The sequence below is a fragment of the Theropithecus gelada genome, chromosome 9, assembly GCF_003255815.1.
Source record: "Theropithecus gelada isolate Dixy chromosome 9, Tgel_1.0, whole genome shotgun sequence".
NCBI lineage: Eukaryota > Metazoa > Chordata > Mammalia > Primates > Cercopithecidae > Theropithecus > Theropithecus gelada.
In genome coordinates this window covers 34,604,549-34,618,661 of record NC_037677.1, presented here as the reverse complement: position 1 = coordinate 34,618,661, position 14,113 = coordinate 34,604,549, and the positions used below count along the sequence as shown (strand labels likewise).

Genomic DNA, 14,113 nt, shown 5'->3' with positions numbered 1-14,113 from the left:
AAGTGCTGGGATTACAGGTGTGAGCCACCATGCCTGGCTGCTTTTTTTTTTTTTGGCATTATTGATACTCAATGGAGTTTTCTCAATGACCTCACAGATGCGTCCTCCCTCTTCTGCCTCAGTCCTACTTTACTACATGCAGGGGCTTTGCTACCGGTTAACACCATCATCTGGGGTGTTTCTCTTCCAGTGCCCTCATGCCTACATTGTTTAATATCAGCATTATTTAGACCTAGTCAGATTCTGAGGGTAATCAATATTCCTGATCTGGTTGAGTTGCTTGTACAGATTCCTTTTCACACTAGACCTAAATTATAAGATTTATTGCCGGGCGCGGTGGCTCAAGCCTGTAATCCCAGCACTTTGGGAGGCCGAGACGGGCGGATCACGAGGTCAGGAGATCGAGACCATCCTGGCTAACACGGTGAAACCCCGTCTCTACTAAAAAAAATACAAAAAACTAGCCAGGCGAGGTGGCGGGCGCCTGTAGTCCCAGCTTCTCGGGAGGCTGAGGCAGGAGAATGGCGTGAACCCGGGAGGCGGCGCTTGCAGTGAGCTGAGATCCGGCCACTGCACTCCAGCCTGGGCGACAGAGTGAGACTCCGTCTCAAAAAAAAAAAAAAAAAAAAATTTATTACAAATGATTTCTAGAAAAGAGGAGTTGCTTCGCCAATGTAGAGCTGATTAGGGAAAACTGTATACCAGTATACTTGAGTAGTATGTTTTTAGACTTCCTGGAAACGCTATATACAATGTACTTAAGCCTGGCGTGGTGGCTCATGCCTGTAATCCCAGCACTCTGGGAGGCCGAGGCAGGGGACCACTTGAGGTCAGGAGTTCAAGAACAGCCCAACCAACATAGCAAATCCCTGTCTCTAGTAAAACTACAAAACTTAGCTGGGCATGGTGGCGCACACCTGTAATCCCAGCTGCTCAGGAGGCTGTGGCACAAGAATTGCTTGAACCTGGGAGGCGGAGGTTGCAGTGAGCTAAGATAACGCCACTGCACTCTAGCCTGGGCAACAAAGTGAGACTCTGTCTCAAAAAAAAAAAAAAAAAAAAAGTACTTAAGTAGTAAGGCTTCTCCCAAGTTAACTCTGAAAATGGGGACCTCCCAAACCCCGCAAGACCCTCAGGCTGGCCCAGGGTTCAGCCAGTAGCTGAAATAGACAAGGAAGTCCGGTGTACTCTGGAGTCTGAGGGTTCCCAGATGCTTTATCCCTTTCCCTTTCTAACCTCTTAGTTTATACTCTACGAAGGGCTTCGTGATTATTTTCCTTTATAGATTTTTAAATTAAACTGTGTCTTATGTTATTTTTTAAAACTCAGGATAAGCAGGAATTGTCCGTAGGCTGGCTGTCAAACAGGGGAAGTTCAAGGATGTATGCTAGCTGGCCCCCGCCCCCCACACTTCTTCTCTGATGCCAGAGCTCCCTTTGGATCCAAAGGCTTAGGAGAGAAAGTGGATAGCCCCAGCGTAACCTCAGTACCCTGTGGGCTCAGCAGAGTGACTGGCTCAAGTTTCCTTCCGGCCCCAAAGACAGGCAGTACTGTGGCCAGGTCCCCCTGACGGCTGAATAGGCAGGCCGCCGTAACAACCGTGTCAGCACTGAGTGGTTACATTAAATATTAAAAACGGAAAGAGCCAGCGCCCTCATATGAAGACTCCAACAAAAGCCCACCAAGAGTTTTGCCCAGGCTCTTCCTGGGGCTTGAGGCATAACAAGATAATGAAGGAATTCTTAACAGGACCCATTTAGGATTAAACAAGTTTTATGGGGGTCTGAAGAAAATCCCCAGACCTCCACAAACAAGTTTTACTGGGATCTGAAGGAACTCCCCAAACCTCCATGATTTAGCAGGAAACAAGGGTAATCACTCCAGCACCTGGACCCATCTAGATTAAGGACATTTGCTGAGGCTCCAAAGGAAGGTCTTCAGGACTCAGCCCTTAGTTATAGATTAGAAGTTAGTCACTTAAGGCTTTAGATGAATGCACACTTACATGCAGACATATAACTTAGAAGGCATATAAAGCTCTAGAAACCTCTGTAATTTTGAGTTGGCTTGGCAGTCATTTGCAGGCTTTCTCCTTGTACCCAGTTACAGAAACCAACTCTCTCCTTTCCCAGTTTATCTGCATCTCATTATTGAGCTGAGAGAATAAGCAGCGCGGCTCTCGGTTTGGTCCAGGAACAGTAGTACACGCAGAACAGTTGTTTTGTGAACAAAATCACCTGTAAGTTGGAGATCAGGGTCTTCAGCCTAAATAACCTTGAACATGGCCCATCCTCCTACCTAGTTCCCACAGGGGACTGAGAAGCACGGGGGCATGGAATAAGGGGCGCCTTGTCTTCTGAGTGTCTTCCTAAGAAACTCTTGGCTGCTTTATACTAATGCCATGGTTAAGAACATGGCTCCGGAGCCAGACTGCCTTGGTTGGAATCCCAACTCCATCACTTAAGTGCTGTGTGACCAGGCTCAGAGCAGTGGCTCACGCCTGTAATCCCAGCACTTTGGGAGGCCAACGCAGGCGGATCACCTGGGGTTGGGAGTTTGAGACCAGCCTGACCAACATAGAGAAATCTGTCTCTACTAAAAATACAAAATTAGCTGGGCGTAGTGGCACATGCCTGTAATCCCAGCTACTTGGAAGGCTGAGGCAGGAGAATCACTTGAACCCAGGAGGTGGAGGTTTCAGTGAGCCAAGATCATGCCACTACACTCCGGCCTTGGTGACAGAGCAAGAATGTCGGAAAAAAAAAAAAAAAAGTACTTGCAATAAAGCAAGACATAAGAAATACTTTTAGTTTATGTTTTAGCAAAGAAAGCAAATTCTTTTTATACACTTAGCTCGGTAAGTTGTATAGAAAAAATAAAAACTAGAAAGATATATACTAAAAATATGTAAACAGTAATTGCCTCTGATTATTGGCAAGTTATGTAGTTTTAAAATATTTTTGTACTCTGCAAATTTTCTATAACGTGCGTGGATTGTGTTTATAATAAGAACAAAATTGAAATGCTGAGTGGCCAGAGCCGCTACAGGGCAAGGCTATTCAGAAGGGGTGTAGGACCTTCCTCTGCAGGTTTATAGGCCATCTCAGGTGTTCTGTTTGCCGTAACATCTCATGTTATTTTGCAATGACAGCAACTAGACTCCTTTTGATGTGCCAAACCTTAATTAGAATTCTAAGCCTTTTTAAAAACCCATATAAGGGCTGGGTGCAGTGGCTCACGTCTGTAATCCCCGTATTTTGGGAGGCTGAGGTAGGTGGATCACTTAAGCTCAGAAGTTCGAGACCAGCCTGGCCAAAATGGTGAAACCTGGTCTCTACTAGAAGCACAAAAAAATAGCTGGGCATGGTGCCTCCCACCTGCGATTCCAGCTACTCAGGATAGACTGAAGCAGGAGAATAGGTGGAACCCAGGAGCAGAGGTTGCAGTGAGCCAAGATCCTGCTACTGCACTCCAGCCTGGGTGACAGAGTAAGACTCTGTCTCAAAAAAAAAAAAAAGATCTAATGAAAGTCCTAGACCCCTCTGCACATTAGAGCTAAGCCCTGACACAGTTTCCCATGCCATTTCAGGGGTCCCCACTCTTTCTCCCTATGCAGGTAGGGAAACCAGGTCTAGAGCAGTGGTCAGCATTATTCACTCTGTCCAGCCTGTCTAGTTCTGGCACCTCAATGCAATACATTCCTGTCTTAAGGGGCTCTTCTGATGCGCCTTCCTGCAGCAGGCCTTTCCCATCCCAACCATGATAGGCTGGAGTACAAACAATATTGGCCTTGGCCAGGATACTCAGGTATGACTTCTGGCTTTGAGGCACATTGCCCTGAGACTCTATCCAAGAAACAAAGATCCTCTGAGTTGCAGCTTCAGTCGCAAAAAGAGTATCAGCCTCAGCGGGAAGGTGCCAATGTGTCCAGAATTGGTGGGCTCTTGGTCTTGCTGACTTCAAGAATAAAGCCGTCGACCCTCACGGTGAGTGTTACAGTTCTTAAAGATGTTCCTTCTGATGTTTGGACGCGTCTGGAGTTTCTTGCTTCTGGTGCGTTCGTGGTCTCCCTGGTTTCAGAAGTGAAGCTGCAGACCTTCGCCGTGAGCGTTACAACTCTTTAAGACGGTGCGTCTGGAGTTGTTCATTCCTCCCGGTGGGTTCGTGGTCTCCCTGGCCTCAGAAGTGAAGCTGCAGACCTTCGTGGTGAGTGTTACAGCTCATAAAGGCAGCGTGAACTCAAAGCGTGAGCAACAGCAAGATTTATTACAAAGAGCGAAAGAACAACGACGCCACCACACGCAAAGAAACCCAAGGAAGTTGCTGCTGGCTAGCGCCGGCAGCCTAATTTTATTCCCTTATTTGGCCCCACCCACATCCTGCTGATTGGTCCACTTTACAGAGAGCTGATTGGCCTATTTTACAGAGAGCTGATTGGACCATTTTGACAGGGTGCTGATTGGTGCATTTGCAATCCTCTAGCTAGACAAAACCTTTCCAAGTCGCCACCAGACTCAAGAGCCCAGTTGGCTTCACCTAGTGGATCCCCCATGGGGGCTGCAGGCGGAGCTGCTCGCCAGTCCCGAGCCGTGCCTGCACTCCTCAGCCCTTGCGCGGTGGATGGGACCAGGCGCTGTGGAGCAGGGGGTGGCGCTCGTTGAGGAGGCTCGGGCCCAGCAGGAGCCCATGGTCGCGGGGAGGCTCAGGCATGGCGGGCTGCAGGTCCCGAGCCCTGCCTCGTGGGGCAGCAGCTGAGGCCCAGCGACAACTTGAGCGCAGTGCTGGCGGACTGGCACTGCTGGGGAACCTGGCACGCCCTCTGCAGCTGCGGGCCCAAGTGCTAACCCCCTCACTGCCTGGGGCCGGCAGTGCCAGCCGCTCGGAGTGTGGGGCCAGCTGAGCTCTCGCCCACGCCCACCGGAACTCCCGCTGGCCTGTGAGCACCTCACAGCCTTGGTTCCCACCTGTGCCTCTCCCTCCACTGTTCCCCGCAAGCAGAGGGAGCCGACTCCAGCCTGGGACAGCCCAGAGAGGGGCTCCCACAGTGCCGTGGCAGGCTGAAGGGCTCCTCAAGCACTGCCAGAGTGGATGCGGAGGCCGAGGAGGTGCCGAGAGCGAGGGCTACTAGCACGTTGTCACCTCTCACTAGGGTTAAGGATGATTAAGAATTTTTTTTTTTTTTTTTTTTTTTGAAATAGAGTCTTGCTCTGTTGCTCAAGCTAGAGTACAGTGGCACAACCATGGCTCACTGCAACCTCCACCTCCTGGTTCAAGCAATCTTCCCACCTCAGCCTCCCAAGTCGCTAGGATTACAGGCATGTGCCAACATGCCTGGCTAATTTTTTTGTATTTTTAATAAAGACAGGGTTTTGCTATGTTGGCCAAGCTAGTCTCGAACTCCTGAACTCAAGTGATCTGCATACCTCCACTTCCCAAAGTGCTGGGATTACAGGCGTGAGCCACCATGCCCGGCCAAGAATGCAAAATATTCTTGATTTGATTCAATGGACCCTGCCCTCCCAGAGCTCATCTCACAGCTCATACTAATTAACAAACCTACTTACTGAACACCTCCGATAGATCAGGCCTTTGCCAGGCAAATGGGCAGGCACAAGGCAGTGTGCTTGAAGGTGCTCATAGCCTGGTAGGAAATGAACAGGGCAAGGGCAGTCACATGGGACTTGCTGCAAATAAGGTGCAGCAGTTGCTCTGGGAACACTGGAGGTAGCGCAGAGGGGAAGGTACGGAAAGGAAAAAGCTGTCCCTGAGATGAGATGGTGATTGTGCTGGGGGGTTCAGGTCTGCGTTTGTTGGGTGCAGAGGGGCAGGGAAAGCTGCTCCCAGCAGTGTGGACAGAAATTACTGGAGTTCAACATAAAGGCTGTGTGGGGTTGCATGAATACTCGTAAATAAATAAACAATAAATAATCACCTTGGCAGCACCCACAGGGCCTCAGGGACTGCTGGCGGGTGGCGTGAGCCTGGTCTGAGTCTATTAAGAACATCCTTGTTGGATGGTTAATGAGTGAGCAGACTTTAGAGGAATCAGAAAGTTATCATAGGTGAGATGCAGCTTTAAATATAGAGCTACGAACATTGAATTCCAAAGCATTCTTGTTACCAGTGGAGAGTGCCCAAGTTCTTGGCATTTTTAACAAAAAATTGGAGAAAAGGCACAAAGCAAGGAAAGAAAGAAGCAACAAAAGCAGAGATTTATTGAAAGCGAAAGTACATTCCACAGGGTGGGAGCAGGCAGAGTACAGGGACTCAAGAGCCCTGTTACAGAATTTTCTGCGCTTAAATACCCTCTAGAGGTTTCCCATTGGTTACTTGGTGTGCATCCTATGTAAATGAAGTAGTAGCCTGCAATCAGAGGCTAAAGTGAAGTTACAAAGTTACACTTCTATGCAAATCAAAACTTGGCTCACCATCAGTCTGATTGGTTGGGGAAAGCAACCAATCAGAGGCTGAAGTGAAGTTACAAAGTTACATTCCTATGCAAATGTCTGATTGGTTGCAGAAAGCAACCAATCAGAGATACATTCGATTTTCCATCTGCTACACAGAGAATGGGGAGGAGGTTGCAAAGGGAGTAGCCTCGGGTCCTTTTACTACATAGGTGTGGACAGTTGGGGTTTTCCTTTTGATTTAGTTCCAGGAAGTCAGTGTGAATCGGCCTTAGGTTCTTAGGTTCTCTGCCTCCAGACCCTATTCTCCTGCCTCATTCCGAGAGAAAGGCATCATAGTTTTGCAGTATCCTACGCTGCTGCAGAGCTGGACTTGCTGCCTTTGGCAGGAACTGCAGCCTCTGCTGAGCTGATTTCTTCTGAGCCAGGGGTCCTCAGCATCCTGGTTGAATGTTTTGTGCATGATCTCCCCCGAGATCTCACCCGAGCTTGAGATTCTGCAAGACAAACTGCCTTAAGGCTACTACTGCCGCTCCCTGGACTCCTTCCTGTTCATGCTTTTGACACGAGGCCCCTCGCCCCACCTTTGGCGTAGAAGTTACGCCAGCATCGCTCACAGTGGGTACATCCTGGGTGCATCCTTCCATGCTGATTAGGCGGGCTGCTGTGTAAACTGCCTTTCACATTTCAGCCTCACTGAAGACAGCCTCTGAGGGTGACTCACCTCATCTGACTTTACTTTCTGCAGCCAAAGAACATGGTCATCCCACATAGGGGGTTGACAAGGTCTTCTCAAGCAATTCTTTCCCATCGCGCAACCCAATTAAGAAGATAAAAAATTCTCACACTCAAGGAACTGCAGGGTTCTTAGGTCACACAAATGTGGGCTAAGGGAAGAGGTTAGTCTTTTTTGCCAATTGTTAAAATCATCAGTCCCCTAGATTTGAAAAGATACATCTTCTGGAAGAAGTCTGCTTTTTAGCTTCATCATCTAGGAAAGAAATTTGTCCATTTAGGATAAACATCAGCTCTCCTAAATGCTTTGGTGAGGACAGAAACGTATTGTAAATTTTCAAATAAAATCAGGAGGCTATAGCTGAATTAGAAATTCCATTTGTTTTGCTACTCCAGTGACAGTCTACTTATTCTTGTATAAATAAATAGAAGACTAGGGACCCTGAACTAGTCACCTTTCCTCTAATTTCCACTCAATGAGCATCTTGGCAGAACACTAGTACCAATATGATCCCTGCACATGCCAGTGAGGTAATAAAGACAGAAGAGGTTTCAATATGTCAGCCAGTTATTACTTGTCATTTCTAAAAGTTACTTTCAGCTGGGCGTGGTAGCTCACATCTGTAATCCCAGCACTTTGGGAGGCTGAGGCAGGTAGATCTCTTGAGGTCAGGAGTTCAAGACCAGTCTAGCCAACATGGTGAAACCCTGTCTCTACTAATAAAACAAAAATTAGCCGGCCGTGGCGGCAGGCACCTGTAATCCCTGCTACTAGGAGGCTGAGGCAGGAGAATTGCTTGAATCTGTAAGGAGGAGGTTGCAGTGAGCCAAGATCACGCCGTTGCACTCCAGCCTGGGCAACAGAGCGAGACATCATATCGAAAAAAAGTTACCTTCCTCCAATATTGTTAACATGCAAATGCATTGTTAGTAGATAACATCATGGGTCGATATTAATACTCCTTAGCATACTGCTTTCCTGTGACGTCCCTAAACTCTTAATTCCTCACTGCAAGTATTTCAAAAGCAAACAACAACAAAAAACCAAAGTACTAAGCTAAAAAGGAACCTTTCAGATCTTTCAGGAACTTTTAGAAGAACGTTTTGATCATTTTGGGGAGAGTTCAGTATAAACACATAAGTCATGCATAAGAATATTTGAGTCAGGCACAATAGCTCACGCCTGTAATCCCAGCATTTTGGGAGGCTGAGGTGGCAGATCACCTGGGGTCAGGAGTTCGAGACCACCCTACCAACATGGAGAAATTCCGTCTCTACTAAAAATACAAAATTAATCGGGCATGGTGGTGCATGCCTGTAATCCCAGTTACTCCGGGGAGGCTGAGGCAAGAGAATCGCTTGAACCCGGAAGGCGGAGGTTGCGGTGAGCTAAGATCATGACATTGCACTCCAGCCTCGGAAACAAGAGCGAAACTCCTCTCTCTCTCTCTCTCTCTCTCACACACACACACACACACACACACACACAAATAGCCAGGTGTGGTGGCAGGTGCCTGTGGTCCCAGTTACTTGGGAGGCTGAAGTGGCAGGATTACTTGAGCCCAGGAGTTCAAGGCTGCCGTGAGCTGAGATCGCGGCATTGCACTCCAGCCTAGGTGACAGAGTGAGAACCTGTCTCAAAACAAACTAACTAACTAAATGTTCCACCACAAGCTTATCCTTATTGGACTTTTACCACATGTCAGACATTGTTTTAAATGCTTTATATATATAACTCATTTAATGTATCTCTCCTCCATTTTTAAATAAAGAAACTGAGGCAGGGAGAGGGTAACTATGTCACAGGCTAAGTAGAAGTGAGGCACAAATTTGAACCCAGATGGCCCTGGAGTATGTATTATAACTTTACCCAGGATAGCGTCTTGCCTGACTGAAATGGTTAAAGAAGTAAGCCACGTTCTATGAAACTTTGTGCGTGTAAAAGATTACATTTTAGAGGCCGGGCGTGGTGGCTCATGCCTGAAATCCCAGCACTTTGGGTGCCCAAGGCGGGTGGATCACTTGAGGTCAGGAGTTGAAGACCAGTCTGGCCAATACAGTGAAACCCCAACTCCACTAAAAATGGAGAAAAATAGCCAGGAGTGGCGGCGCACGCCTGTAATCCCAGCTATTCGGGAGGCTGACATATGAGAATCGCTTGAACTCGGGAGGCGGAGGTTGCGGTGGGCTGAGATTACACCACTGTACTCTAGCCTGGGTGACAGAGTGAGACTCCATCTCAAAAAAAAAAAAAAAAAAAAAAAAACCACCACGAAAATTAGCCGGGCGTGGTGGCATGCACCTGTAACCCCAGCTACTGTGGAGGCTGAGACACGAGAATCGCTTGCACTTGGGAGGTGGAGGTTGCAGTGAGCAGAGATAGCACCAACTGCAACTCAGCCTGGGCAACAGAGTGAGACTGTGTCTCAAAAAAGAAAAAAAATTACATTTGAGAATATTTAATAATGAGAAAATGCTCATATTACTGTGTTAAGTGTAGGAATAAAACTATATTCACAATAACATCATAGGTATGTGTGTAGATATATGCCACACACATACACACATGGAAAAAAACATACTAGGACATACTAGGAATTACCCTAGCATGTTAGCAGTGGTTATCACCTGGGTGAAGGAATTATGATTGGATTATTATCAGTAATTATTAGTTTATGTTTGTTGTCTTTTCCAAAGTTTTCCACCCTTAAACATGTTTTTTCACATAAAAAAACAGTATTTTTAAATCGGAGCCTCGCAGATCTCTTCTGCTCAGTATGACACTAAGAGAGGTCCCGGAGGTCCCAACGAGCGAAGGGGAGAGAGCGGGGGATGAGACCCGGTGATCTCGACTCCCTCTCGGAGACGGAGAGAGGAGGCCCGCTCCGTGCTCGTGCCTTGCCTGCTTTTCCACTCACGGTCGCTCACCCGGCCCCTGGGGTCCAGAACGGTTGCCCTGGGAGCCCCGGCTCGCCGTCAGCAGGCACAGGTGCGGTCTATACCGCCATCTGCGGCGCTGGGGAAGGAGTGGGCGTGTCCCCTGGGTATCAGCCGACCGCTCCCGGGGCGCCACGCCCACCGCGAGCCCCACTTGAGCACTCCCCTCGCGGAGCGCCCCTCCCGCGTGGCCTCCCCAAGCCCCGGGTACCTGCAGGGCCATGGTGGCGGCGGCCGCGTTGCTGCTGCAGCTATTATCCGGTGCTCTGCCCCCTAGGGCGCCCGCGGCTTCTTAAAGGGCCGCGTCTCCGCCAGCCGCTGCCATTGGCCCCGCTCCCGGCCGGGCCGCCTCCCACTGGTCGCGGGCGCGGGGGCGAGGCTGGGCTGTGAGCTCCTTAGCGCGCCGGGTTGCCCGGGCTGCAAATGGAAAGACCAAGAGAAGAGAATTTAAATGAGTTTCTCCCCGCTCTGGGCTCTCTCTTCTATTCTTTCTCAAGAGGGTCTTTGCAGGAAACCCAGAGAGGTCTCCCCAGGGCACAGGCCTCCCCTGGAATGCCTTCTTAAAAAAGAAGAAAGAAAGAAAGAAAGAGAGAGAAAAGAAAGAATATACATATTTATCTAGAGAGACCCCCCCAACTCTAAAATATATATGTAATGTCTTTAATTTTTTAAAAATGTATATATGTAAATATGTATTGACCGGGGGCAGTGGCTCACGCCTGTAATCCCAACACTTTGAGAGGCTGAGGCCGGCAGATCACCTGAGGTCGGGAGTTCGAGACCAGCCTGACCAACATGGAGAAACCTGGTGTCCACTAAAAATACAAAATTAGCTGGGTGTGGTGGCGCATACCTGTAATCCCAGCTACTCGGGAGGCTGAGGCAGGAGAATCTCTTGAACCTGGAAGGTGGAGGTTGCTGTGAGCCGAGATTGCGCCATTGCACTCCAGCCTGGGCAACAAGTGCGAAACTCCATCTCAAAAAAAAAAAAAAAAAAAGAATAAAGAAATATATATGCATTTAAAATTTTATACAGAGGTGAGGGGTCTTGCTAGGTATATATAATATTTTTTCTCTAAAAATTTATATATATACATTTATATTTAAAATTTTAAAAATTAAAAATTTTATACATTAAAAGTACAAATTAAAATATATATATATATATATATATATTTTTTTTTTTTTAAAAGAGAGGTGAGGTTGCCCAGGCTGGTCTTGAACTCCTGACCTCAAACAATCCTCCCACCTTGGCCTCCCGAAGCACAGGATTCCTTCTTTATACATACTTCTCTCCTGTCCATTATTCCTAGAAACGTGGATGATGAATGCGTCTCCTCCACTCTGCCTCTAGGCGCAGTTTATCATGAGTGAAAGTGGCCTGTGGTTTGCGCCTCTTCTCCTCTTTATAAAGCAAAAACACCTAAATTCTGGACACATGCTACAATCAGCCTAACTCGTTTTTAATTATGGTAAAGGCACAGGACTAAAAGCCTATTCAATTTGACCCAGTTTTCCAGGGAAACAAACCCAGTGTCACTCCAAGTCTGCAGAAACGCCGAATAGGATTACATTTCCAAAGGACTGGAACCGAATTGGCTGGTCATATGAGGAGCTAATTTCCGACGCTTCGCATTGATGGAGAAGGGTGACTGGGAGAAAAAAGAAACTCAATACGGCAAAGTGACTGAGCTTGAGCGTAGGACAATGCAACAAGCAACCTTTCAGCTTGTTTTTGCATAAAGCTACATTTAAAAAATATTTGCTTTTTCATGAAAATCTTTTTTTTCTCCTCACAAATATTTTCGTGGTGAAATCAGTGCATTTCCAAGTAAAGGACCAAAAGCAAAATGTTAGAAAAACCTACTGGGCAGTTGTTTGTGTTTGAAGTTTTAGACGATGGGAAAGGTCCCGTGGGGTACTAAGGCTCACGGCAGCTTCAGCACAGCCTGGCCTTCCTCTGGTAACCTAGTCCTGGCTGCCGGCAGCACCCGGTCCGTGGTGTTTCAGCGGGAAATACTGCACTGAGTGCGGGTATCAGTCCATATCTTCAGCTGAGACATTCTGGAATTATCGTCGCTGTAAGAAACCAGAAGAGGGGAGGGACGGACGCTACATTGTTTTCTGCTTTATTCTCTAAATCCAGAGTGTTCTTTTAAGACCTCTTTTGAAAGTATTTTCTTCTCCTGGGTTGCCATTCCCCATCTCATTGCCAGGTCATGTGGGTCTTGTCTCAAGACGCAAGAAAGGGCCAGGCACGGTGGCTCATGTCTGTAACCCCAGCACTTTGGGAGGCCGAGGTAGACAGATGATTTGAGGTCAGGAGTTCGAGACCAGTCTGGCCAACATGGCAAAAACTTTTCTTCTAAAAATCTCTTCTAAAAATACAAAAATTAGCTGGGCATGCTGGCAGGCACCTGTAATCCCAGCTATTTGAGAGGCTGAGGCAAGGAGAATTGCTTGAACCTGGGAGCCAGAGGTTGCGGTGAGCCAAGATCATGCCACTGCTCTCCAGCCTGGGCAACAGAGTGAGACTCTTGTCTCAAAAATAAATAAATAAATAAAATAAAATAAAATAAAATAAAATAAAAACCATAGCATGAGTTTCAGAATAGGTTTTTATTTTTCTATTTAAAAAAAACATCCATTGGGATTCTGATAGGGATTGCATTGAATCTTTAATACCGTCAAGATGAACATTTCTTAACCATGGCAGTGCATTCAATTACCTGGAAAAAAGACACAAACCCCAATCTGATCCTTATTTCCCACCACCATTTTGATGTAATGGCTGTAGGGTTGGACCCAAGCCTCACGAATGATGCATCCATGGTTTTGCTCTCTTCTCTGCAATGACAATTTAGCTCTCCTTCTCTGAATAATACATGTGGTCCTCCAGGATGGACCAGGTCCTGCTGACCTCTTCAACCACATCTCTCGCTCTTTCCCACAGGCATGGATGCTCCACCCTGAGTAACTGAAGGACTTCAACTTCCCTTTCTCCAGGTTGTTGGATAGTTGCCGCTCCACTGTCTGGAACACTCTTTTTCTTCCTTTATTTTCTTTTCCCTCCCTCCCTCCCTCTCTCTTTTTCTCTTTCTTTCTTTCTTTTCCTTCCTTCTTTCCTTCCTTCCTTCCTTCCTTCCTTCCTTCCTTCCTTCCTTCCTTCCTTCCTTCCTTCCTTCCTTCCCCTTCCTTCCTTCCCTCCCTCCTTTTTTCTTTTCTCTTCCTTCCTTCCTCTCTCTCTTTCTTTCTTTCCCTTCCTTTCCTTTCCTTTCTTTTTCTCTTTCTTCTCTCTCTCTCTCGTTTGTTTTTGAGACGGAGTCTCAATCTGTCACCCAGGCTGGAGTTCAGTGGCAAGATCTCGGCTCACTGCAACCTCCACCTCCTGGATTCAAGTGATTCTCCTGCCTCAGCCTCCCTAGTAGCTGGGATTACAGGCGTATGCCACCGTGCCTGGCTAATTTTTGTATTTTCAGTAGAGATGGGGTTTCGCCATGTTGGCCAGGCTGGTTTCAAACTCCTGACCTCAAGTGATCCACCTGCCTTGGCCTCCCAAAGTGTTGGGACTACAGGCGTGAGCCACCACACCTGGCTCTTTTCCCACTTTCTTAACTAGGCCAACTCTTAAGACTCAGTCAACATGGCAACACCTCCAGGAAGACTTTGAGACAAGAAATAGCTTTAGTCTGGTCTTCTGGCCTATGAGCCTCTGGCCATCTCTCCCGTCTTTCTTCTGTTCTCATTCTTACCTGCCTTCAAAGGGTTTCCATAGGCCGGGCGCGGTGGCTCAAGCCTGTAATCCCAGCACTTTGGGAGGCCGAGACGGGCGGATCACGAGGTCAGGAGATCGAGACCATCCTGGCTAACACAGTGAAACCCCGTCTCTACTAAAAAATACAAAAAACCAGCCGGGCGAGGTGGCAGGCGCCTGTAGTCCCAGCTACTCGGGAGGCTGAGGCAGGAGAATGGCGCAAACCCGGGAGGCGGAGCTTGCAGTGAGCTGAGATCCGGCCACTGCACTCCAGCCTTGG

The 14,113-nt window shown here is 47.7% G+C and overlaps 1 protein-coding gene across 1 annotated transcript in view; it reads right to left on the bottom strand.

Moving 5' to 3' along the window:
* Positions 1-10,341, bottom strand: part of ACBD7 (acyl-CoA binding domain containing 7) — a 35,091-nt gene extending 24,750 nt beyond the window's left edge. The window contains exon 1 of the mRNA XM_025396329.1: positions 10,291-10,341. Coding sequence (XP_025252114.1) covers positions 10,291-10,302 — 12 coding nt within the window. The 5' untranslated portion in view covers positions 10,303-10,341. The remainder of the gene's footprint in view (positions 1-10,290) is intronic.
* Between the last annotated feature and the right edge of the window lie 3,772 nt (positions 10,342-14,113).